The sequence below is a fragment of the Lissotriton vulgaris genome, chromosome 8 (genome assembly GCF_964263255.1).
Source record: "Lissotriton vulgaris chromosome 8, aLisVul1.2, whole genome shotgun sequence".
NCBI classification, from domain to species: domain Eukaryota; kingdom Metazoa; phylum Chordata; class Amphibia; order Caudata; family Salamandridae; genus Lissotriton; species Lissotriton vulgaris.
The window spans coordinates 142,322,206-142,349,587 of record NC_141696.1 but is presented as its reverse complement, the minus strand read 5'-3'; the positions used below and the strand labels follow the sequence as shown (position 1 = coordinate 142,349,587).

The following is a 27,382-nucleotide window of genomic DNA, read 5'->3' as shown; positions in this document are numbered from 1 at the left end:
CCGTTGCACGTGAGCTCGAGACGGAACGAAGAGGCAATTTTGAAAATTTGTAATTTTCTGTTTTCTCTTTTAGCGCTTCAAGCTTTGGTTCCAGGACCTTTCGGTCGACTATCGTGAGAAAATGCCGGGCAAAAGGGTCGGAAAGAAGGTTAGCAACGACCAAATGCTTCGTATGCTGGTAAAGGACATTGGGAGGGAGGGCGAGGGGTGGGAGAAAAGTAGACCAAAAATTGTTTGTGTGTGTAAAAGGCCGCTTTATTAGGAAACAGGTGCACATTACAAATACAAACCTTGGCAACGCCTTACAAAACTAAACCTCACTAAATAAATAAATAACTGCAAACTCAGCCCCCCAACCCCCACCCCTAAAATACTTGGGCCCTCCCAACAATACATCAATAAACATTATAACAGCATTATAACATTACGTCATCAATAAAACATTACGTCATCAATAAAACATTTCGTCATTGATCAAACATACGTCATCATTAAAACTTTATTCGTCAAACCCCAAATGAAATATCAACGGTCAGGCCCTCCATAACCATAAACCCTGCCTGACCCTGCACTCCTGCAAATACCCCCCTCACAAAACTGAACGGTCAAACCATGACCAACATACCCCTGCACCTGTCAAAGAAATACTCGATCGAATACTCAACAAACAATCTGCCTAAAACCGTACTGATACACAAAAACACCGCACAGGACCTGTTCCTAGCGACGGATACAAATACAAGAAAAAACCCCTGCACACCGATAACCCACAAAAACAGCCTTTTATAAAATAAAAATGTAACAAAATCAAAAAGGGGAAAAAACGGGAGAGCGAGGGGAAGAAAAATGCTAAGAGAAAACGGGTGGGAGGGTGGGACAAAAATGCTAAAAGCCCTCCTAGCCACCAGGTCACCAAACCTAAAATGGTGGCAGGTAGGCGGGAAATGGGAAATTTATACTTGGGCTGGCGGGTCCTACTAGACCAGCCCAAAAACTAGAACATTCTGGCAACTTCTGGAAAGAACCCCTCGCAGCCCTCCCAAACCGCCCGGGGGAGGAGACCTCCCGGCGGTCGGCTCCCTCCCCCAAACCCCCATTGGGAGGGAGGGCGAGGGGTGGGAGAAAAGTAGACCAAAAATTGTTTGTGTGTGTAAAAGGCCGCTTTATTAGGAAACAGGTGCACATTACAAATACAAACCTTGGCAACGCCTTACAAAACTAAACCTCACTAAATAAATAAATAACTGCAAACTCAGCCCCCCAACCCCCACCCCTAAAATACTTGGGCCCTCCCCCTCCCAACAATACATCAATAAACATTATAACAGCATTATAACATTACGTCATCAATAAAACATTACGTCATCAATAAAACATTTCGTCATTGATCAAACATATGTCATCATTAAAACTTTATTCGTCAAACCCCAAATGAAATATCAACGGTCAGGCCCTCCATAACCATAAACCCTGCCTGACCCTGCACTCCTGCAAATACCCCCCTCACAAAACTGAACGGTCAAACCATGACCAACATACCCCTGCACCTGTCAAAGAAATACTCGATTGAATACTCAACAAACAATCTGCCTAAAACCGTACTGATACACAAAAACACCGCCACCCAGAAAGGTAGGTGGGGAGACACTACACCGCCTCCCTTTCTGCCCCCCAACACGCAAAGCGAAAAAGGAATGAGATAAATCAACGCTACATAGCCAATGCACGCGCTAACACCTCGCGGAGCTCCAACAAGTAAAGATCCATGCCCACACGGGACAAATGAACCCCATCATCCCTAAAAAATTCCACCGACTCAAACTTAATGTCCCTGTGTGAAATCCTGCTGAAACCAAGGCTCCTACAGCAACGAGACACCTCTGAGTTCACTTTCTTCCTAGCCCTGTCAACAGCCCTGGGGTTCACAGCTCCTCTCCATATCCTGCGCGGTATCAACTCCGTCCAAAAGACATGACACCCAGCCCAAAGATCCTTAATGAGGCCTAAATCTCTTTTCATAGCTCGCAGCAAAACCACACCTTTTGTAGCACAGAGATCGTTTTCTCCCAAATGAATAACTAAAATATCCGGGCATAAACCGCCCACCATATTATTGTTCAGACAAGGGATTAACTCTCTCCAGAGCATCCCACCTTTACCCTTCCAAATCACATTAAACATTCGATCATTAAAACCGAGTAGTTCTCCAAAGTAACTTCGTGCTGCCTGGACTCTGGCCCACTTCACAAAGGAATGCCCCACTATCCAGACCGTTACCAACGAGGAGCGAGGCCCAGCAACGGATCCTGAAAAAGAAAAGAGAATTAGAAATCATGTGAAGGAGGACGACGCATGCGCCTCCTCTGCCGAGCTCCTCACATATCGCTGGAAACAATTGGAAGACCAACGCCCCAAACGCATAATATCCCTTTCAGTCCAACCTCTGTTAAAGGCCTCAGTGGCGGCACCTATTCGGAAAGAGTGTGTCCCATAGAGATTGCCATCGAGACCAAGGTGCTGCAGAGCTTTGCGCAAAACCATTCGTAACTGATAAGTTGTTACAGGAGTGCCATTGATATGTTGAAAAACAAGAGCCTCATCACCACCCCCACATAATGAACGCCAGCGCCGCGCTAGCAGTAAAGGGCAAGTAAGCTTTGGAGCACGCGCCTGTAACCACACACCTTTCCCCTTTCCCGTCTGATCAGTCTTGGATCTGGCCAACCAGACATGGACTCCCTCATCATAACAAAAAACGTCCTTCCAATATAAGCCACACTTATATTTCGACCCCAACAACTCCGAGACCCTGAAGGCTCCAAAAAACATGAACGCCATCAGCATGGAAAACACACATGCCTCAAAATCATCCGAACAAACAAAAGGCAGAACAGTGATTATCCTGGCCAGAACTTGCCAAGATAGGGGGGCCCTGGATCTACCAACGTGCCCTTGTTCCCTGGCCCAACCTTCAAGCATCCTCCTGCCAAGTTCCCCCGCTGACGGAGTATAACCCCACAACAACTTCCCCATGAAAGCAATCCCCGCCAGTTTCCCAGAAATGGTTACTTTGGTTAAACCCTTATCCATGAGGTCCAATATAAAATTGACCACATCGTCCGACCGACGCGACAGATCCTCCCTCCTGACAGCACCAGATTCCAGGAATTCCCTCCAGGCCAGGGAATATGCAGAACGCGTAGACACAGACAAAGAACCTACCACCAATTGTACGACCCGACCTCGCCGACGTGCCACAGATGAATCGGCATCGGAGTCGGGGATCTGTCTGCGTCCCTCGCCAGTCCACGGAATCTCCCCCAATGTGAACGAGACAGAGCATCCGCAATGTCATTGTCCACGCCAGGGATGTGTAAGGCACGAAAATGAATGTCGTGTTTCAAACAACCCAGAACGAAAACTCTCATAAGTTTTAACACCTGTTCGTCCCTGGCAGACTGTCGGTTCACGATCTCTACAACAGCCATGTTATCCACAAGAAACAGCACTTTCTTGTGTGCCAATTCCTCCCCCCACAGGGTCAAGGCGACCAATAAAGGGAACAGTTCCAAAAAAGTGATGCTGCGACCACCATTCAACCATTCATCAGGCCAACGTTCCGCACACCACTTGCCATTCCAAAAGAGCCGAAAACCATCACTGCCGGCAGCATCCGAAAACATTTGCACATCCCACTGGAAGTCAACATCTCAGACCAAGGGGACACCATTGAAGGAATTCAGGAAAAACTTCCACATTCTCAAGTCCTCCTTAACACCAGCAGACAGACGAACACGATGGTGGGGCAATTGATGACCTGCCAAAGCCCTGCCCAGTCTTCTACAAAAAGTCCTGCCCGCTCTCACCACCCTGCAAGCAAAATTTAAATGGCCCAAAAGCACTTGAATCTCTTTCACCAACACTTTTCTTTTTGCCAACATTACTTCCAGCAGTTCCACCATTTTGACCCTTTTGTCCTCGGGCAGGCGAGCAGACATAACCACAGAATCTATCTCAATACCCAAAAAGGAGAGGACAGTGGCAGGGCCCATTGTTTTCTCGGGAGCCAAAGGAACTCCCAGATCCTCCATGAGCCCTTGGAAGGTGTCCAGAGCCGTCTGGCACTCCGCGGAGCCCGGAGATCCGACAAAGAAAAAGTCATCGAGGTAGTGCGTTACCAGTGAATGACCGGACTGATGGGAAAAATACCATTGCAGAAAAGTACTAAAACACTCAAACAGAGCACATGATATGGAGCAACCCATCGGCAGAGCCTTGTCCACGTACCATTTACCTGCAAATTGTATACCTAAAAGGCACCAATCGTCCGGGTGGACAGGCAACAGCCGGAAAGCAGACTTGATATCACACTTGGCCATCTCAGCGGCTGCGCCCGCGGTCACAACAAGTGACATGGCCACGTCAACCGAAGAGTAAGAGACCGACACTGCCTCTGGGTCAATGAAATCATTAACAGACGACCCTTCAGGCCACGACAAGTGTTGAATAAGTCTAAACTGTCCCGGCTCTTTCTTCGGGACCACTCCAACCGGTGAAACAATTAAATTAAGGATCGGCCAATCATGAAACGGGCCAGCCATCCTTCCTTCATGTACTTCTTTATTAAGTTTGTCTTGTACCACTGTGGCATGTTCAGAAGCTGATTTTAAATTGGCAGACCACCTCCTTTCCCGTGAGCCTAGGTAACCTAGCCGGAAACCAAATTGAAAACCCTCCAACAGCTTTAACTTTGTGGACTCATCTTCGTAACCGTGTAAAGCAATGCGCAGCCTCTCTAACTTAACTGGTGTATGAGCCCTTGGACCCAGCACCCTTAGCACCTCTGGATCCCCTTCCCCCTGAAAACTGTGAGGGCGTACTTGAATTTCCTGAACCTGTTTGCTTACCCTGTTGGCTCCCCGCTGGCTGGTTGTCCCAGCATTTGGACAACGGGTGCTTCCTTCCACAACCAGAGCATTCATGTTTAAATTTACAATACTCTCTGGTGCAGGAGCCCCTGTTAAATTCCCAACAAATCCCAGTCCCTGATTGCATGGTTGCAGTGACCCCCACCCCTCCCCGGGTGGGCTTCCCCTGAAAGGGCCGGTAAACTAACGGGAAACCACTGGCCGTGAAAATGGTTTTCCCCCCTGACGCTGACCCCATGGTATGCTGCCACAAATCCAAATCAAGCTCCCCCCACTTAGCCTCGGGATCCCAAGCCATCCTGGCCCTAAATTCCTCATCGTATTGAGACCAGGCAAAACCACCCCCGGTGATCTGCGCCTTGCGAATGACGTCCATGTATTTAAAAAGAGACACGCTGCGCTCAGGGAACTTTTCACAATATACACTTGCATAAATCAGGAACGCAGCTGTCCAGTTTTCTATATTCAAAGGCACTCTAGGGGGTTTAGCCAGCTCAAACTCCTCCTCTTTAGACCCTTCCTTAGACCGGACTTCCCGGTGCAGTAGCTTAAGGAGTTCCACATACTCACCATTCCAAATACGTTCTTTGGTACTTAACATCAAATGAGCACCTAAAGGTTTCGTAACCCCCATGTAAGGCAACTTTTTGATTTTTAACTCCTTACTGGCCACTGGCTCTTTAACAGTGCTGGAAGCACCAGCAATAACACCACTTTCCACTTTATTCGTTACGTCTACCACATCATCGGTGCCAACAGCAGTGTCTCTTACGTAACGTCCTTTGAGCAGACGGCCATGACCAATAACCACATCGGTTTCATCACCTGTACCCACAGACACCATAATAGGTTTGGCCTGTGCGGCTGATTGCTCACCTGGCAACAGAGAGACCACTCTCGATGGCTCCGCCCGTGGCGCCGAGGTCAATGCATCCGGTCTGCGAGGCGCCCTACTCGATGGGCCGTGCTCTCTTCTCCCTTGCACTTGACTCTGGACCACTGGAGCCTGTAAAACACTACGAGAAGCATGAGAGGGCACCCCCCCTTCAGGATCCCGCAATTCACCTTCTTCAGGACTCTCCTCATCGTAGTCCAAAACCACTGAATCGACACTGGTATGCAACAAATCACCACGGGTCTTACCCAACCCAGTATCAACAACCGTGCATTTAAATGACTTTGAAACTCCAGGAGGGGGAGCAGACTCTACCCGCCTGTACCTCCCTGTGCGTTGACTCTGCAGCTCCATAGCCGCCGGCAAGGTCTGACACCTATACCTGCTACTCGTTGGGGCCAGCGGGGTCACGCCAGACCCTCGTGTGCTGGCCGCGGCAGGATCCCTCGGTGGAACAGAGAGGGCCGCGCTAGGCACTCTCCCCACTTCCCCTTGGCGAAATGGGACTGGACCGCGCCCTGCCAAGTCTGGGACTCCGCGCCTAACATCTTCCTGCAAAGAAAAAGTTTGGACTGGTGTGCTAGGATTCCTACCATCCACAATCCAACCAGACGCATTCGCCCTCCAATTCGAACCAACATCCATTCTCCGACCCCGTTACAAAGAACGACCTCGCACATCGGACCTTAACGGCACCTCCCGAACCGGAGAGCCACCTACAACCTCCTCGTCTCCACTGTGATCCAAATTATCAATCGCCACTGCCGTAGAAGAAGATTGCCGATATGCCCTCGATAGCAACTCATGGCCTGAAACCTCCTTCTGAAAACTACGCTGTGCAAGCCCCGCTGCGCCAAAATGCTCCCACCCAGGGGAACCACACATAAAATAAGGACCCCCAGAAGCCCCAGACAAGCGAGGAGCTGTACTCCTGGGCCCTTGTGCCGGCCCGCCGCTCACTTGGCCGAAGCCCCTATCCGGACCCAACAACGTGCCCTGGAAGCCTACACCCCCCGCACTCAATACCCCGGGAGCATGGAACCTTCCTGAATCCATAACTGAAGCGCCAAGGGCCGCAGAACCCAAACCAAAAACTGGCTGACGTACCTGCAAACCAGCCTGAAAAGTCCCGCCACTCACCATAGAAACATCCCCACCTTCAACCCGAAGTCCATCATCATGGTCCAGAGAAACACCACCTCCAAAACTCCCCGAGCGCGGAGCGTAAAAACCCGTATTCACTCCACATAACGAACCTCCTTCACCCATTTGGGCCCATTCACCCTCGCCTCTAGAGCCACCTCCCACAGATAAAACTTCACCCGCCGACGAGCCCGGCGTAGAAAACAGTAACGGGCTCCCCACATTACCCCCAACGTCACCCACACCCGCATCAGCATCCCGGCCAACAACCTCCTGCCCACCCATCGGAAGGAAGCCAGAAGACAAACCAACCCGAGGCCTGACCACATTCACATCACGACCCTCCCCCGATTGAACCTCATAAGAAAACTGTCTCGAAGGGGTTAACAAAATCCGCGGAGCAGCCTCAGGTAGAAACTGAGATTCGTCAACGACAAACATGGCGTCATGAGCACCAGGATCAACCTGCTCCCGCTCCGTACCTTGCAATACAAATTGAACAGATCCCCTACGCCCACCGCGCACAGAGGCCCCGTCCGAAGACTGCCCCCGCCGCTCAACCAGCGGGTCCGAAGCGGAGCGTTTCTTGCTTCCGCCCCGACCACCCCTACCCCTCTTCCCTGACACCTGCACCTGACTCACCATAACCGGAGGTCCCCCCGCCCCAGTCACAACTCCCAACTGAGGAGCCGGAGCTAGGGAGGACTCACCACCCCCCACACTCAAAGCCCCTTGAGTTTCCGGCGCCTCCGCCGTACTGGGCTCCCCCCGAACCATCCTCTGAGAGGCCGACTTCCTAGACCGGGAACGGCCCCTCTCACTTACCTGACTCGGGCGTCTCTTCTTCGGCGACGAACATGCCATCACCGCGGCCACCACGCCAGCTGAAGCCTGGCGTTGGGGCCTAGCCTGCCCACCTCCTGCGAGCAAATCCAAACGGCCGGCATCCGCCAACAGACGCATCGCCTCAATAACTTGTGAATCTTCCATCGTATAGAAGCTCTAAGCAATAAGCACAACCACTAAAGACTGAAAAAGAGTCTCACAGTCACACAAGACACTCTCTCACAAAAACGCTAAAAGCCCTCCTAGCCACCAGGTCACCAAACGGCGGGTAGGCGGGAAATGGGAAATTTATACTTGGGCTGGCGGGTCCTACTAGACCAGCCCAAAAACTAGAACATTCTGGCAACTTCTGGAAAGAACCCCTCGCAGCCCTGCCAAACCGCCCGGGGGAGGAGACCTCCCGGCGGTCGGCTCCCTCCCCCAAACCCCCCTGGCGAACATGAAGAAGCAGATGGCGGCCAGGAACGGTACGGGCCGGCCTAAGAAAGTCATCGGACCAGCATTGCCGGGGGTAGTCCCTGCCGGGAGAGGTAAAAGGGCCAGGAACAGGGTGGCTGGGGATGAGGCACCGGTTCCCGAGGCTCCTCCGGCGAGCCCGGTCAGGCCGGTAGAGGCCCCAGTTCCGATTCCGGACGCAGGACAGCCGATCCCTGTCGTAGTTACCCCTGTGAACGAGGGAGATATGCCACCGGAGTTGGCCGCCCAGTTGGCGGCATGGTTGGGCAAGAATAATGAGGGTGCTATTGCTCCGGGGGATACGGCCGAAGAGGCCAAATTAATAATGAAGCAGTTGCGGCAATCGCGAGATGCTGCGAAGGCACCTTGTCCTTTTGTTCCCTCTCAGGTTCCCGCGGAACAACCGTCCTCGAGTGTATGAACAGCGGCTGCAGCGAGTTCAGCTGATTCGGGTAAGAAGCCGTTGCCAATGGCTGGGGAGGGGTCGTTACCCTCAAGGAGGGAAAAGGTGGTCCAACATATCCCGTTGGCCACAAAGGAGATGATATGGGCGGATAAATATGTGAACATATTTTCGCTATTGACTGATCATTATGTAATAGAACATGTTAGAAATCAGAAGGAATTGTTGCATTCAAATGTATGGCGAGCAAAGATGGCGGATTTCAGAGTGGATGAGACAATCGCTAATTGGGCCAGGGCTTTTGGGATGTTTACTGCAATCATGGGGGAGCATAGGCCCGAGGTGTTGACTGAACTGGCTTGTTACCAGACACGGATAATGGAATTTTATGAATCATACGAAGGTGATCAATGGTTGGGTTATGATAACAAATTTCGTAAGGCCAAAGAGCACGACTCATCCCTGACGTGGGATTGTTTCGACTCCATTTCCTGGCAGAAACAGGTTAGGTCTAACCCGGCAAAGCCGTCTTCGTTTGGCGGGAATGGGGCAGAGCCTTCCCGCCATTTCCCGTTGGTGCCCTTTCGAGCGGGCACCAGTAGTGATCAGCACACGAAAAATAATGGGAACTCTGGTAAGAAAGGGGTCTGTTGGAGCTTCAACAGGGGTAAGTGCACTAGACCACAGGGGACGTGCAAGTTCAGGCATGATTGTGCAGGGTGCGGACAGTCTTCACACCCCGAGAGTTCATGCCGAGCCAAGAATGGCGATACAGGGGGCAGAGGCGGCGCCAAACAGGTCTAATGACGGCCGAGGGGCGCTGCTACCTACTCCTATCGACATCATGGCAATGATCCCCTGGCTGAACGAATACCCTGATCATGTCTCCGCTGGGGTGTTGAGAGACAGTTTCTCAAGTGGTTTCCGCATCCCGGCGGGGGATTTTCGGGGGAAGCACTATGCAAAAACCAACTGTCGGTGCAACAGAATACGGTGGTAGTACAGGCAAAGATTGCAAAGGAGGTGGCCCGAGGTCGGGTTGTGGGTCCTTATGCGAACCCGCCTGTTCATAATTTTGTTTGTTCACCGTTGGGTGTAGTCCCCAAGAAGGACCCAGGTGAGTTTTGGTTACTACATAATTTGTCCGCTCCTAAGGGTCTTTCCGTGAATGATGCGATTGACCCGGGAGTTTGTTCGGTGCGGTATGCTTCCTTTGATGAGGCTGTCGCCATGTTGAATCGCCTGGGGCCCGGAGCGCTGATAGCAAAATCTGATATCGAGTCAGCGTTCCGGTTGCTCCCGGTACACCCGCAGGATCAGCGTCTGTTAGGTTTTGTGTTTCAGGGACGCTATTACATGGATAAATGTATGCCGATGGGTTGCTCCATCTCTTGTGCGTATTTTGAAAAATTCAGTAGTTTTTTGCAATGGGCGTTCACCAGAGCCACAGGCTTTACGAAGGTTATGCATTACCTTGATGATTTTCTGTTTCTGGGGGCAGCCGGGGACACGGAATGTGCGCAGGCTTTGAGTAAATTTTGTGATCTCATGAGAAGATTTGGTGTGCCATTGGCACCAGGCAAGACTGTGGGGCCGTCTACTTCACTCGAGTTTCTGGGAATTGAGCTCGATTCTGAAGAGGGGTGCTTCCGTTTGCCTAAGGAGAAGGTGTTAAAATTTAAGGCCTCGCTTGAGACATGTATTGGCGAGACGAAAGTAACATTGCATCAGTTGCAGCAGGCTGTGGGTCAGCTTAATTTTGCCCTTAGAGTGATACCAATGGCTCGCCCCTTTTCTCGCTCTATTGCTCAAACCATGGTGGGCCTTAAGGAAGGGCATCACCGCACAAGACTCTCGGCAGAGGTTCGCCAGGACATGCGCATATGGTTGGCATTTCTGGCGGATTTCAACGGTCGTGTCCTGTGGAACAAACCAGCGGTCTCCTCCGAGGAGCTGGGATTGTGGACCGACTCGGCAGGGAGTGTGGGTTTTGGCGCCATTTTTGGTAATCATTGGTCGGCACGAAAATGGCCGGCATGGTGGCATGAGAGTGGGCTCACGGGTAACATTGGGTTTCTTGAACTGTTCCCTATTCTAGTGGCCCTAAAGACATGGCCAGAGGGGTTTCGTGATCGTGCTGTGGTGTTCTGGTCGGATAACATGACCGTAGTAGAATGTGTCAATAATCAGGCAGCACGCTGCAAATTGATCTTAAGATTGATGAAAGAAATTGTCTTGCTATGTCTGCAATTGAACGTTCACTTTAGAGCAAAACATGTGCCTGGGGTACTGAACCAGGCGGCTGATGCACTCTCTCGTTCCCACATGCAGGCCTTCCGGGGCTATCTGCCCTCTGCGGACTTGGTGGCGGCACCATTTCCCGAAATTCTCTGGTCTCTCGGTGCCCCGGATTACAAAACCTCGTGGGAGAGAGTCTAGCCCCCAGGACAAGGAAGGCTTATGAAGGGGCGTTCCGTTCATATTGGGCATTTTTGGGTCCAACTAGGGGGGAACATTGGGGGCAGGAAGAGTACGTCCTGAAATTTCTAGTATCATTGCATCAGGCAGGCCGATCAGTGGCAACAGCCAATAGACACCCAGCCGCCATTGCGTTCATGGCGCAGGCTTATGGCATTCAGGACCCCACAGCATCCTTTCTGGTAAAAAAGGTGCTGCGCGGGTGGCAACGCCTGGAGGGTCGTAGAGAGGACGAGAGGCGCCCGATAGGGCTAGCTAAGTTGTCCCAGTTAATGTCCGTACTCCCTGCGGCTTGTTCATCTCAGTCAGAGACAGTGCTGTTCCGGGCCGCTTTTGCATTAGCATTCCATGGGGCTATGCGGATAAGCGAACTGGTAGCAAGGAACAAGCAGGATACGGGAGGAGGTCTGTGTCGAGAACACATCCAGATTAGGGGTGACACGATGGTAGTCACTATAGCCAAGTCCAAAACCGATCAGGGAGCGATCGGAGACAGTGTGGTTGTTCAGCGCATGCTAGGGTCCCACATGTGCCCAGTGAGATGCGTAGAGGAGTACCTGGCGCAAAGGACGGCAGCATGGGGGGGGAGCTTGCTGAGACATACCGACGCCACCCCACTGACCAGGTTTCAATTTCAGCGGGTGTTGACAATGGCAATCGCGGCAGCGGGCTTGAACCCGAGCGATTTTGGGACTCACTCATTCCGGATAGGTGCTGCTACAGAGGCTACAGCCAGGGGTTTGAGTGTGGATAAAGTGAAACAGTTGGGGCGTTGGTCCTCGAATTGTTATAAGAGGTATGTGCGGTTGCACATGTTGTGAAGCTAATGTCATGCACTCACGCTTCTTGTTTTCTGTTTGGTTTTCAGTTTCGCGAGCAGGCTTTGCGGGGCGGACTGTGCAGTTGACCCGACACCTGGGGACCAGCGGTCAAAGATCACCGGCTGAGGCAAGAGTGGTGTGGGTCGTCGGCCACTCATACGTGAGGCGCGCCGCAGACGTATTCAAAGCAGGTGACATGATTCACATGGCTGGGGAATACGGGTACAGGGTGACCTTCTACGGAAGGGGCGGGCTCTGTATTGACCAATTTCAAACTTTTATGGAGGGTTTGTTAGGGCGGACAAGGTCACCGCCATCTGTAATCATAGTGCATCTTGGGGGCAATGATTTGGTGACCACTGGTCGACGAGTACTTCTCGAATTAATACTATCCACAGTAAGTTGGTTGGCGAGAAGGGTTCCGGGGTGCACGATTGCATGGTCCCACATGATTCCGCGGAAAGTGTGGCGGGGGGCTATTTCTGTGTCAGCTTTAAATCATTCAGTGAAGAAAGTGAATAACAAACTTGGTAGGTTGTTCCGTACAGGTACATTGCATTCTATTCCTCATGGTTGTATCAGGGGGGACCATATGTATCTGGAGGATGGGGTCCATTTGTCCCGGGAGGGGAATGCTTTACTCATAGGAGACTTCGTAGCTTGGTTAAAGAAGTTGGGCAGCCATGACCTTTAAGTAGGAGTTTTTGTGGGGGGTCCGAATAGCCGGTCAACTATCCGGCCTGTGGCGGTAAGGTCATGATCGGTGAGCAGTAATTGGAAGATCCCTAGAGGTGGGGCGTCACCCATTATGGATGGGAGCGCCCGGGGGGAGGCGGCCATTGGCCCCTCAAACGGGGAGGCAGTCCCCTTCTAAGGATGGGGACGCCGAAAGGGAAGGCGGTCAAGGCCCCTCCCTGGGGAGGAGGGGCTACGGGCCCCTCATGGGAATTTCCCGGGGCCAGGACATCTGCGACGGCAGATGTGGTAAGCAGTGTGGGGTGGGAGGGGGGTCTACGCTACCTTCTAGACACCTCACACGAGTCCTCGGACGACCACTAAGATGGCGTCGAGTAAACACGGGCCCCCGTTAAGACAAGGGAAATTGGAAGTTGGCAAAGAGGTACAGTCCTCTGTGCGCCCGCCCCTCACAAGTGAGGGGGGAGTTCTGGTATTAGGGATCTGACACCGGTTACGACCTTGCCGTTGGCCCGTAATGTTAGGATGTACAATTTCAATTTTGAGAAATGCATTTACAGGATGTTTTAGTATCGGCTAGGAGAACCTTTGTATTAGAGATGTGTTAAGGTTAGCCAAGAACATCGTAATGTGTAAATGAAATTGTACATGATATGAAACTGTTATTTTAATGTTTTAATTTTGTTTCATATTTTAATAAATACGGCCGGGAGGGTAACTCCCTCCCGCCTTCCAAAAGTTCAGAACCGTTTCCGTCTTCCCATTCTTAGGGATTGTGTTGAGAGGGGGTGTCGGGTATCCCAACCATAATCCCTCTGTAGCTCCTTTTCTTTAGGGTCTCTTGCTGGCCCACGACCAGGACTGTTCTGGTGAAGTCTGTATGATGCATGCGGCTGCACTTGGAGTATTGGCTTGTTGGGATACCTGTGAGGCTGCCAAGCACCCCTTAGAGGAGAGTTTCATTAAATGTCAGGCAAGTTGCCCTATTCGGCAACTGCATGCTCTGGATTATGAAGAACACGAATGTTCATTCGCTCCACTACATTGGATGGCATCCCTCTTTTTTATGAACGACAAAGATGCCTTTTCAGAACAACTTGCATTTCACGGTGCACGTGATCCTCTGAATTTTTCTAACTAGCACTTATAAGTGTATGTATATTTTATTTTTGGAAAAGATTTGCATTTTTCCTTTTCAATTTTGAATATTTAGTTTTTTGGCTCTGCTTATCATTGAATTCTGTTTGTCTATGCCCTACAACCTGGCCAGGGGGAGGGTGTCAAGTGTTTGCAAGGGACATTGTCAACATCTTGAAGTTAACATGAGCCATGAAGCCATGATGTTGCTTTTGCTCATGTTTCTACATGCCTATATTTTTGCAGGACTCTGTTTATGCCTTTCATATGAGAACTCTCTGCTGTGCTCATTCTCTGATTGTTCCTGGAGAGTAGTCTGAACATTGTGAGCAAGGTCGATAAACACTGCCCCTTATTATTCTGTTCTGGTCAGGCTCTAGCATCTAGACAAAACATACCAATAAAGCTGTTTTTGCTGGAGACTCTTACTTTGATATGATGGGGATTCATGCTTAGGAAACACTCACTTGGAGAGGGACCTTTCCAGGGAGAAGAGCAACACGCACCTGTGATGTAGAAATATGGTCTATGACCTGAGGTATGGGGTCTGCGGACAAAGCCTGGAGATCTTCTATTATATAATAATACTTCTTGCCAAGGGAAGGGAGCATAGGCACTGTAGTCCTTTCTCCATAGTCTTTGTATAATGACGTCTCCGTTTATGATATATAGCTTTACTGCAATGCTAACGATATTGGTGTTATGCATATTTATGTTTCTTGTGGCATGTATACTGCATTTTAGAGTACGTTGGTTAAAATAAATATTTTAAACTATCTTCGTGTCTCTGTCGGATCTTATCGTGGACAAGTTCAAGAATGTGAGTGAAAAGGTGTGTCTTGTTACCGCGATTCATGAGAGATCTGGGAATGTTGTGTTCTGGGGTGTTTTAATCATTTGTTTCTCTGTTTGTGAGGAGAGCTATTGAGACACTATAGCTAGTCATTTCTTGGCTCGTGGGTACTAAGGTGGTAGGAAAGCACAGCCCCTATGCAGTATGGTCCCATAATCCTGCGCATAATTCCGTGTATGTGCAGAATCCCTGCAACACGTATTGTACTGCGGGCACCCGACCTGGTCTCCTTGTACCTCTGTGCCAGCCCCATACCATTGCCGCCACTCCAGCATGAGAAGCTTCCCGTGCGTGACATTCGCTGGCCCCGTCTACCACACACTTCCCCGGAGCCCCACTACCTGCCCCAACCTCCCCCTGCACTGACGCTCTCGGGCCGTTCTCCTGGCTTACGAGCGGCCCGATCACTTACAGCACTCGTCCTGCTTCTTTCTGGCGATGTGCATGCCGCAATTGCAGCAGCTACTCCTGCTGACGGCCGCTGTGCTGGGTCCGCCGAGCCCCCTGCCTCAGCGACTACAAGGTCGACTTCACCCATCATTGCTCAGCAGTCGCAGTGCTTTGCGCATTCTACAGTCTTTCATAATTCCTGCTCTGTATGTCTGCCTAAACACTGTCAATGCTGCTCCATACCTATCTCTAACTACCAAAAAATCACAACAAAGGCTGCTAAATTACAGCAACATTTGCTACGCTACTCTCTACTCCCAGCCGCCAGGTCACCAAACCTAAAATGGTGGGTGAGAGCCCAACCTACACTGTCCTTCTACCCATTGGGCTAACTTTAGGCTGCCTTTCCTAGCCAAAAACAAAACCACATTATCAATCAGCCTGCCCCCACCTCTCGCAATCCCCGAGCCCCCTTTCCAGCTACACAGCTTGAGCAGAACAAGCATTTGCAATGCAACAGGTCTCTCATTTATGCGAGTTTCAGCTATTGGCATTGTAAATGACAATGCCTTTTTTTAATCTTTTGGTTTTAAAACATAAAAAAACGCATTGTCATATACAATGTGAATAGCTTAAACTCTCTATTGCATTGCAAATGTTTGTTTTAAGTTAGGCTGTGACAAGTAACTGCTGCAGTGTGTTGGTCAATTGGGAAAGTGGATAAATTGTCTAATGAGGTCTTTCGTTTTATTTTTTTATATAGTAGGAATTGGACCCCTACACACTAGTGCACTTTAAATGAGCACTAGATGCATTACAGATCGGCTCATTATTTGTTTCGACCAGCATCACAGGATGTTTGAGCCTCCTGCCAGACTCGAGCCTCGCTCCCCAGCTTCAAAGTCGGCCACCCTATCCATTAAGCCACAGCCTCTCTGACTCTGACACCTTGCAGATGGGCTAATGAAAGGTACTCGCTGGAAGCACACAAAGAATTTGTTCTAAAAAAAAAAACGCCTCCGCTTTTCAAAGGTGTTTGTGTCGTGTGTGAACCCTGGGGCTACCTTGACACTGCAGGGGTGGAAAACATTGCGCGGGGGCAGGTGCGTGCATGAGACACACAGGAGACCACACTAGTTTACCGGTCGGAAGTGACGACCTCGAGCGGCCGCCCTCCTTTTATTCTAGCCCCGCAGGCCACGCCTGCGGATATCGTGGGTGCGTGAGTGTTGGCCACTAGACCGCCAACTATTGCATCCCTATCCAACTCAGTTCTTTTGTTGTATCTTTCTAAACACAAACAAACTGTCTTAAACATGTAACCCAGTCCAATGCACATGTTCAGTACTTGCGTGATTCATCTGGACACCTTCAGCAGGCATAGTCCCTGAGACGCTGACTCAGGTGGGGGTTCGGCCTCAGGCTGTATCTTTGGGTGCCGGTGCGCCCGCCCATGCTGTCCAGGCCGGGGTCCTCGGAGCGAGCTCCGTGCTGATGTGAGGGACTTAGTTCTGGGGTCTCACCAACTCTGCCACCCGCCGATTCTCCCTCCCAACCGTCGGGCACGGCAATGGCAATGGGGCCTGTTTGGTCACTGGAGGTGACTGTTCTGGCGGGACCTCCTTTAACCATGAGATGTTTCTGGATACCTCCTCTTCTCCTAGTTTGTCCACGAACCTTCTTGCACCACGCATAATGTCCTAGTGTAGACTGCGTCATCAGCGACAGCTTTCTCACATCGTCTAGGGACATCCTCTGGGGGCATGCTGCAAGAGCTACCAGATGGGCATATTGTTCGACGTTCTCGTCTTCTTCTTGCTTCTCCGACCGAAATGGGTGTCTCGAGAGGAAGTCAGCCGGGTTCCTGGATCCTGGGCGGTATACCAACTCCATTTCATAAGGTTGCAACTGGATGACCCAGCGCTCGTTGCGCGGGGTGGGTGAGGTGCAGTCCCTTTAAAAAGGGGAACAAGGGGCTGATGGTCGGTGACCATGGTGAATGGTTGTCCATGGAGGTACAGATGAAAATGGTCGCAGGCCCACTTGATGGCGAGAGCTTTGCACTCAATCTGAGCGCACCTTGTTTCCGTGGAGGTGAGGGACTTGCTGGTGAATGCCAAGGAGGCTCACTGGCCCGGTTCATTCATGTTCTTGAGCCAATACTGCTCCGAGCCCTCCTGGCTCGCATCAACCAGCACCTCCGTTCGCTTCGCGGGATCAAAGTTGGCCAGCGTGGCTTCTCCTAGGAGGGCATCTTTTATCCCTTGGAATGCCTCTTCCTCCTTTGGGCCCCAGTGCCAGGTTGCTTCTGCTTTTGTGAGGGCCCGAAACGGCTCTGCCCGGGTGGCTAGACCTGATATAAATCGCCCGCAGTACGTGGCCATCCCCAGGAAGCTCCGTACTTCTGTCGCTGTCGGTGCGGGGGCATCCTTGTTCGCTTGCGACTTCTTTGGATCCACCTCTATGCCTTCTTGGTTGAATACATAGCCGAAAAACTCGAGGAATGGTTGGAAGAACTGGCACTTGTCCTTATGTTGGGATGTTATCTGCATGTTATTATGCTGTCTCTTTAATAGCCACAAGCTTTCTGCACGAGCGATGTTGAACTCGTGCCTTCTGTTGCTAATGTCACGATAGAATTCCCGGGACGGCAATTGCTGCCGGGAGAGCTAGACACTGGACGTGATTAAAGGGAGATTAACTTCAAGACGGCGTATGTCTCTTCCTTTCAGTAGGGTGGCTCTGTACTAGCTGAGGCGTTTCAGTGTGTTGTGGAGATGTTTGTTGTGATCAGTGGCCATTGCTGAGTGGATGAGGATGTCGTCACTCACGGTTAACACTCCAGGTAGGCCTGATAACAGCTCCCGTATTGTGTTTTGGAACACCTCGGCCGCCGAGGATATTCCAAAATTCAGCCGTTTGTATCTCCTGAGCCCTAGGTTTGTGCTGAAAGTGATGATGTATCAGCTCTCTTCGGACAGGGGCAGTTGGTGATACCCTGCATTCAAGTCAATTTTTGAAAACCACTTGGATCCGTTGACATCCGCAATGATATCATCCATTGTTGGTGTTATGTGGCGTTCCCTCCTAATTGCTTTATTGGACAGTGGCATGTCGATGCATAGGTGTATGACTCTTGGCTGTTTTGGCTTTTCAGCGATGACCATCAGGGATACCCAGGGTGTCGGCCCAGGTACTTTTTCAATGATTCCTTGCTCCTCTAAGGCTTCCAGCTCCTTCTCCACGAGCGGTCGCAGGTGGAAAGGAACTCTCCTGTGTGGCAGAGCGACTGCGGCGACCGACTTGTCAATGTGTAACATGATGGGGTCACACTTGATGCACCCGAGGCCTTTAAATAGCTCGGGGAACTGTCCAAGAAGCTCATCTACCTGGTACGTCTTGATTCGTCTAGCGAAGGAGATTAGCCTTAGATCCTCTGAAGTGTGACTACTCTGGAGGGTATCCGCTTCCGCTTAAATTCTGGTTTTGGATGGCACTACAGGAGGGCGTGGGCATAGGCTTCGGTATTGTTGTAGGCCCATGATGTTCACTGTCGCTCCAGTGTCGATGACTGCCTTACCTCTGTTCCCGCGACATGGACTATGCATGTGGGTTGTGGTCGGCGGCATTGTTTGAGTTCCCTTGCGAATGATACTAGGTATACCTCTTCTTCGTCATCATCTGAGGAATCTTCGACCGTTGGCAGGTGTTTCGTGGGTCTTCTCTGTGCGTGTTCAGGTGACGCAGTGTCTGTCACCAATAGTTGCCGAACAGCTCGTGTTGGGGGCTTCTGCCCTCGGAACTCTTGGCTTTTGTTGTGCCTTCTGCAGACCAGACGGATGGAAAGTGATTGGGTATCCCGCAGTTGGTGCAGGTCTTCCACAGTATCCACATATTGATCTGGAGGCGTCTACCTTCGGTCCTCTGAATGTGTCTCCTCTGGGCTTGGTTTTTATGGCATCGGCTCATTCCGTCTTGATGGAGTCCGACTTCCCATGGGGCTTAGTTAGGGCTTGATCCATCTCGTTTGCCCTAGCCGCCGACAGGTCATGTGATCTGGCTAGTATCAGCATGTCCTCCAGCGCGATTCTCAGTTTGAGCAGTATGATTCTCATTAAGGTCTTGTCGCAGCACCCCTGAATTAATTGTTTCCTGATTTCCTTTGGTTGGTCTTCATCAGTGCACGTGCAGGCAAGCTCTCGGAGACGTATGTCCACGGATTCTTCCTCTGGCAGGCTTGTCTGAGTTTAAAGACTTCAAAATCCGGGTTTAGTTGTGAATCAAAATGGCCATTTACCGCCGTTACTGCTGCGTCGTAGTCGTCTGCGGTCCCTGTGTTGGGTGGATGCTTGAAGAGTTTGAAAATCTCGTCCCCCGCATAGTGTAGCAGCAAGGATCTCTTTACCGCCTTGTCCGTTTCCCTGGTCGCGACGAAATAGTTGTTGAGGCATTCGATCATATTCTCCAACGGGGGAACGCTGATGGGGGATCTTCTAGCTCACTGAAAGGAGGTAGGACCCCTGATGCTACATGCTGGAATGGGATGTGGGCTGGCGCTGCGACGTTGTTGTCGTCCACCATGGCGCCTGGCGGTGAGTGCTTCTGACCGTGTTCAGGCTGGTGGTGTGCCACGTGCTCTGGCCGGTTCTAGGGGAGGCTGGCGCAGGGTGTCTCACGTGGTGCCCTGTCGCAATACCACCCTTTTCCCTGGGCGCTCCGTAGATTGGTATCCCCTCTGTCTCCCTACTTGATTTTCTCTCCTTCTTTTATTCGTTATTTTTTTTTCTTTTCTTTTTTTCTTGCTTTTAGCAGTGCTTGATTGCTGCAGGCGGGGCTGTGAAAGTCTTCATACAGCCGGTTCGGCTGAGCAAGTGAGGCTTCGGGCAGATCAACCACCCAGCAGGGCCTGGAGCGTTGTTGCATGGTGAGGGCATGGCAAGTTCACTCAGCCCGGCTTGTCGCCGTGGGGCGTCCGGTGATTCCGTGGACTCCCTCGATGCGTCCCGCATCGACCGCGGCTGACGTGGGGGTGGGACGCGCACACCGCTGACACTCGGCAGTCTTGGATTCACGCGGTGCACAGTCGCGCCGCCGAGCACGGGAGCCGGCCGCTTCACGGAGCAGTGCGAGCGAGGATTGGGCCCCCTCCTCTTGTCGCCAGTGTTGTGTGTGGACCCAGGGGCTACCTTGACACTGCAGGGGTAGAAAACCTTGTGCAGGGTCAGGAGCTTGCATGAGACACACAGGAGACCACACTAGTTTACCGGTCGGAAGTGACGACCTCGAGCGGCCACCCTCCTTTTATTCTAACCCCGCAAGCCACGCCTGGCCTGCGGATGTAGTGGGTGCATGAGTGTTGGCGACTAGATCGCCAACTAATACAGTTTGGACGGTCTGCAAAGCACAATAGCCCCAGCATTCATGACTGCTGAAAGAATCCAGTGTCCTGAGGCTGCAGCAGTCCGCGATACAGAGCACAACAGGTAGGGGGGCGCTATTGCCCTTTTAGCCCACCAGGCGTTGGTCCATCAATCAAGAAGCCACCAATGAGAGTATGAATGTTTGCAAATAGATAATACGCTCGCCCCTCCTCCCCCTCTTTAGCGTTGAATTGTCAGGTGTGCGGAGTCTACTAATAGATGAAGGTATGGACCTGCCCCCAACTAGTCAGAGTTGAGAGGAATGCCTATGTCCACGCTCAGTGTGCATCCGGGAATTAATATTTCAGCGTTTTTTCAACCTAGTGACATGGCGTGAAAGAAAAAGACTCCTCTGGTTTCTGGCTGGACTGCTGAGTAAGTTAAAGAGGATTTTGCTCAGTGCACATTGGTGCCGCATTCCGAGACGCCCACGCAGTTGTTACCTAGGACCCCCTTTGGAGTCCCCATGTTCAGCGTATCGGCCTGGTCATTTTGGGGGCAGGTCAGTCATTTATGTCTGCCCCCACACACTGGTCGGCCTCATGGTTTGCCGCAGGACATGTAGTCAGTGTCGCATCGGGGATACCGGAGGCAGCGTTGGTGGTTGAAGTGAGTGCAGGGCCCCTTGCTCCTACCTCCTGGCGGTGCCCCCTTCTGGGTATGCTGCTTCTGACCCCCACCACCTTGGCATACTGGCAGTGCTAGAAGGAGAGGAGGAGACAGAGTGCCAGGGACTCCCCTCTGCTTTGGTGGGCAAAGTTATAAATGCCCTACAGCAGTTTTGTGGTGGACGCCATGTAGTTTATTACCTGTCCCATCCTGTTGCTTCATGTTCCAACCTCCTTTGTAGCCTTGATTAATTTTCCTGAGGGGCTGCAGGGCAGCCACATTGGGTCTGGATTCTCTGCTCCACCTCCACGGTGTCTCCGAGGCCAATGCATTCGGTCCGCGGGCGACCTCTGGGTGGGAGGGACTGAGAATGGCAGCGAAGAAGTTTTAGCCTAAAAGCTTTGTGGAATGGGTTGGGAAGCACAGTTCGAAAGTCCCTTAACATACTGGCCTATAGCCTGACTAGTCCACGCAAAGCAAGCTTTCTTTGATTGTCGGGCTGGGTTGCGTGCATAAGGCGGACACTGAGAATCGCTTGTATCCTGTATGCTGGTTCGAGACCCAGTCTGGCTTCACTCAGCCTTCATCCTTCCGAGGTCGGTTAATAAGTACCAATCCCTTGAGTAATAACCGCTGTGCCTACGGATACCCTTAGGAGACCTATGACTGGTTTTAAGCACTGTGTAAAAATTGGAAACCAACTGGCAGTTATTTTGTAATTTATACTTTGACACATATAGGACACACGCAACACGGATGCTGCCTGTAGGGACCTTGATCGATTGAACTGTCTTACTATGGGTTCCGTTGTGGCCCAAAAAATAGACCAGAACCGATTTACTATCAATGATTTCCTGGGGGCAAGAAGGCATGGACAGCGGGAGTGCGGGAGGGAAGTGCGAGAAAATAGTGCTCTAAATAACACCCCAAATTACAGATGCCTATACAGACATCATACTAAAATCATATTGGGCTTATTCCACTGTTATTTGGTAGTGGCTGTGGTCGTGTTGGCTAAATGTCTGCATTTGCCAATTCAGTGGCGCTGATTAGATGGTATGTAACTGTTACCACGCAACGTTTAGCACGAAATACTGTTACAACGAAACTATTACAACGCAAGACCTTTTACAACGAATACTTTTACAACGCATTACACTACAACGCAGATACTATTACAAAGCATACCATTACAACGTAAGTATAGGTAAGTTTGTCTTTTTTTTTAAAACATTTATATGGGGTATTGGGTTTGGGTTTTGGGGTACAGGGGTATTTTTAGGTTTCAGGGCTGGGTTTGGGTTTTGGGGTACAGGGGTATTTTTAGGTTTTAGGGTTGGGTTTGGGTTTTGGGGTGCAGGGGTATTTTTAGGTTTCAGGTTTGGGTTTTGGGGTACAGGGGTATTTTTAGGTTTCAGGTTTGGGTTTTGGGGTACAGGGGTATTTTTAGGTTTCAGGGTTGGGTTTGGGTTTTGGGGTACAGGGGTATTTTTAGGTTTCAGGGTTGGGTTTTGGGGTACAGGGGTATTTTTAGGGTTCAGGGCTGGGTTTGGGTTTTGGGGTACAGGGGTATTTTTAGGGTTCAGGGCTGGGTTTGGGTTTTGGGGTACAGTGGTATTTTTAGGGTTCAGGGCTGGGTTTTGGTTTTGGGGTACAGGGGTATTTTTAGGTTTCAGGTTTGGGTTTTGGGGTATAGGGGTATTTTTAGGTTTCAGGTTTGGGTTTTGGGGTACAGGGGTATTTTGAGGGTTCAGGGCTAGGTTTGGGTTTTGGGGTACAGGGGTATTTTTTAGATATATATTAACAAATTCTTTAATAAAATTTAATTTAAATAATTAAATTAATTAAAAAATGATTAATTACATTCTTTTAAAAAAGTAAATACTTACCTATACTTATGTTGTAATGGTATGCGTTGTAATAGTAGCTGCGTTGTAGTGTAATGCATTGTAAAGGTATGCGTTGTAAGGTATCCTGCGTTGTAAAAAATGCGTGCTAATGGTATGCGTGGTAAAAGTATGCGTGGTAACAACATACATCCTTAGATAAGATGTGCCCCAATGCAAAGAGCTAGTTAAGCAGCACTTTCTTACTACTTGCCCCAAGGCTGTCCGGATGGGCTTCAAGCTGTGTGAGAAATGAGCCAGGCCTCTTTGTGGGTGCGGTTTTCATTGATTCTGCACCTAAGAGTTTAAAGCCCCTGAATCACGCCTCCCACTTAGACATATGTGTGATCTTCGCCTAGAGCGCCAGCCCAGAGTCATCAAATGACATGTTATTTTTCAAGGTAGCTTGGTGACAAGAAATACAATTGTTGATGACAAAAAGTGTTGTTGTTCTGTCTATGACGGCAGCACTTTATATTGGAGGAAAAAATTTCCTCTGTGTATACAAAAATTCCATGCGATTACTAACTGACGTGCACTGCAGAGTAAGTATGTTTCTAAGGTAAGCGTATAAGAAAACATGATTTTTAAACCCATCAGACACCGCATGCCTAGTGATTGAAGTATTGACAAATGGTCGTTGTGTCATGCCAATGTGGTGTAAACGTCTCAGCATGCTAAGTGCTATCGGGTTGAAGGTCAGCTATAATGAAAGCTACACATTGTATAATGGAAACAAACACCTTTAATTTTTTCCCTAACAGTGTGAATGTATGGATTGATTTGTCTCAATGTGAGATTAAAAAACATTTCAACCTTCCCACCCAACAGCCTTCCTTTTACCCGCTACGAATGCAGGCATGTGATGTGCAGGGGCCTGTGTTCGACCCCATGGTCACAGGTTCAAATCCTGTTGGCCCACTTAGCCTTTCATCCATTTGAGGTCGATAAAATGAGTACCGTTGGGTAACAATAATAAACATATGTTATTCAGCGCCTTGAGACCCATTGAGATATGTGTTATGTTATAGCAAGCTAGTGCTGGGGAATGGGTTAAGAGGTTACATGAGAAAGTATACCTAAGTATTACAGACGCCTTACAGACATAATACTAAAATCAAATGGGGGAATTTCAGGAAGGTATGCTGTTCCCTTGCGAGAGGACCCATGAGTTTAATGGTTTCCTCCCGGACCTCGCACTGACTGTGGACTGGCCCATTGTCATTCTGAGACTGCAGACGATTATCACAGATAGAATGACAATGGGCCCTAATATTGTGACAGCATGTGGTGTGCCTTCTCCTGCACAAATCTTGATTGCAGAAAGGGCCTCCTGTTGGTTTGCAAAGCTGCGTACTTACTGAAAAACTGTGAAGCGCACAATTGTCTAAACCTTATATAAACTTATTTTGACTTGTACTTATTATGGTTGTCTATTTACTTATGTACTATAGTGCGACCTACTCTGATATGTCTGTAAAACGTATGTTTTGCCCCAAATTTTTGTCCTGAATTTTGACCTCCTGTCATGAATTTGTCCTGAATTTTGACCTTTTGTCCTCAATTTTTACATTGACTGTCCTGAATTTGCACCCATGTCAGTTGGTTACCCTACCTATTGTACAGTGTAATACTCGAAGAAAAGGGGCCAATATTTATTTATTTATTTATTTATTTATTTAGCTGTTTTATAGCGCGCTCAGATACTACCAGAGTGTCCTGGCGCGTGAATAGAAAAACAAGCAGGTGACCAAAAGAAAGAAGGATGAAGTTCATGTTTGTTTTTTATTTCCAGAATTTTAAATAAGCTAATAAGCAGTTCTGAAGAGATATGTTTTTAGTGCCTTTTTAAATGATACAAAATTTTCAATCAATCTCAGGGAGTGGGGGAGAGTATTCCAAGTCTTCGCCGCGGTGACAGCAAGCGACTGGCCTCCCAAACGTACTCGCTGAAATCGGGGCACTCTTAAAAAGTTGTCATCGGAGGGTACAAATGACGACATGGCCATAATAAGGTGGGACTAACAAGCCTCATAATCAACCAGGAGAAAGAAATTATGAAGGACAAAGACAGAAGTCAATGAGAAATATTAGCGGAAATTGAGAGCAGTTTGTCTCCCCACACTGCATGCCTCGCAGAGCGAGCAGCTCATGAGCGCTGCCACTAAAGCTCGACCTAAAAAAGAGAGTAATACAGAAAAACAATAATATGGTAGAAAGAAGGACAGAAAAGAATTCGTGTGTAATAAACTAGCAGGGAGTGCATGGTTGTAAGGCATCTCTCATGAGACATTTCAATTAATTGCTTGCCTCCTCACCACCCTCTGGGACTCGACCTTCCATCTTGACTTGTCCAGTGGACCGCTCCTCTGCCTTAATACTGTATGCCCCCCTATTTACCTTTGGTGTAGCCTTTGATGCTTGTGTAATTCGGTAGTTCCATTGTAAATTCCTGTGACTCCTCTGGGTAATGTCCTCGCTATAAATAAAATAAAGATGGTAGCGGATGAGTCATCAGGTGGAATCAGCACACGAAAGCCAGGCCTTTACCAGCTCCAGCAGTGAGAGTTTAAGAAAAACATTGGCCCTCAGCACTTATATTTTACAGATTACACACTGCTGCCACGGTGCCTGTGTGCCTGGTACTGAAGGTGGCTGGAGCGCTGCCGGTCTATTTATGGAACAACAATAAATCCGAGATTTACTCCGACTAAGCAGCTATACCTGCACGTCCTCACTTACACAAACAGGTTATATATAGAACGCCTACGACTGTCACCGCATGGTGGAATCACACTGGCGCCTGCAGAAGAAAACGAAGGCATAACATATTGTAGCATCCACAAAACAAATTACCATACTCAGAACTTTTTCCCCCAGGTATGTTTTACTTAAAGGAACAACATGCCATTGACCGTGGGATTACTTAGAAGAGTGGCAGGCTCGCTCTGGGCAGTGTAGTTCCTAGAAATTCTGCAGTAGTTGACAGCTGCTCCTACTCGTAGGCCATTGGACTACAACTCCCATGTTGCTTGGCGGCGCTGCAGGAGGCTGCATCCCGGAGCGCTTGTCAGTGCCTGGCAGACGTCACAGTGTGTGATGGGGAGCGCGTGAGCCGGGGATCGCCCTGTGTGCAACACCTGCAGGTGAGAGCTCAGGTACGCCTGTGCCTTGTGTGTGTGTGTGTGTCTGTGTGGGTGTGTGTGTGTGTGTGTGTGTGTGTGTTTAAGCTCAGTAACCATGCGCTGCCGGCACCCCCGCTTAAAGGGCTCTCAGTATCCGTCTGCTCTAACTTTTGATAGACATACCTGTGCACCTCCTTGCTGAATGGGAGATGCCAGCTATTTTATCCCTTTATTATATTTTTTCTGTTATTCTATTGCCTATCCTTAACTATTGTGGAATGTGGTTGGCATCTTGTATTAGGCCGTAGTAGCAACTTTGTTCCAAGTTTGGCACCGGTTAGCATAATGCACTTCCAGTATTTGTTTCTAGCCACCCTTGGCTCAGTGTGTGGCCAGCTCCGACTCCCAAGTGAAATACAATAGATAGTGCCTTTAATGTGCAGTAACCAGGGCTGGAGTCAGGGTACCACGTGGGTGGATGGCGTCCCCCGACTTATTTTACCAGGAGGTCGATTACTGGAGCAAATGGATCCACACATTCACTCTTTGGCCTCTCTGTGGCGAGATCGGAGGTAATTCAGAACGCTGCTCACGTGCTGGCTTCTCTGATGCAATCCAATCTAAGGGGTGAGCGAAGGAAGACAGTGAGTCTGATGGTGCAAGCCACCCTTCATGACGTCCCTTCCTGTCGTCAGGTCAGCGTACCCCCACTTCTTTTTTTAGGACTTGAGCCCTGGCAGGAACTCTCCGAAACTCGGCACCAGCACTACTTTATTCTGTACTTTTCAGCACTGTTACAATACCTTTAATAGGAGAGCACATACACGTTTCAGGAGCAAACATGCCCTGGACAGTGAGTAGAAAGTACTTCTAAATTTCCATTTAAAACACCTTTCTTGAGCCCAGTATGTTTGAATGCCCGCACCAGAACCCACTGAAGTGTGGTGTACATAGCGAGGTGGGCATCACTTCTGATTTGAATGGCCACAGGGGGGCTTCTAGGCTCTGTGGGCTTTAAATACGACCATGGGTGAGCCTTCAACCACTGTGGGCATTGGCCAGGCGCGTAACTGCCCCTGGTGCAGCAGGTGCAATGGCACTGGGGCCCAGAGGCCCAAATGAACCCTGATAATTGCTGTATTTTATAATTCAAGCAGCAACCACAGGGCCCATTTCCTTCCATGCACTACGGCCCATGACCCGCTGACTATGCCCATAGGCATTCTCCAAATGCCCGATGAAGCAGGGGCTCTTCTTCTGAATTTCCAAAGGGGGCGCTGTGCTATAAGGCATAAC

The 27,382-nt window shown here is 49.8% G+C and overlaps 1 protein-coding gene across 1 annotated transcript; it reads right to left on the bottom strand.

The window, feature by feature from the left end:
• Nucleotides 1-1,710: 1,710 nt before the first annotated feature.
• On the bottom strand, nt 1,711-15,194 carry LOC147693629 (uncharacterized). The gene is made up of 4 exons (XM_086936066.1): nt 15,069-15,194; nt 7,792-7,968; nt 5,805-6,375; nt 1,711-2,306 (listed from the first exon to the last, which is right to left on the bottom strand). The coding sequence occupies exons 1-4, from the start codon at nt 15,192-15,194 to the stop codon at nt 1,711-1,713; spliced, it is 1,470 nt and encodes a 489-aa protein (XP_086792192.1).
• Between the last annotated feature and the right edge of the window lie 12,188 nt (nt 15,195-27,382).

Excerpts from the sequence above, each read along its gene's own strand:
- LOC147693629 (XM_086936066.1), bottom strand. The coding sequence starts at position 15,194 with ATGGGTGAAGTCGACCTTGTAGTCGCTGAGGCAGGGGGCTCGGCGGAC. Across the intron at positions 7,969-15,068 it reads AAAGAAGCAGGACGAGTGCT|AGCTTCTATACGATGGAAGA; the intron begins GTAAGTGATCGG and ends CTTATTGCTTAG. Across the intron at positions 2,307-5,804 it reads AGTGGTCTCTCTGTTGCCAG|GATCCGTTGCTGGGCCTCGC; the intron begins GTGAGCAATCAG and ends TTTCTTTTTCAG.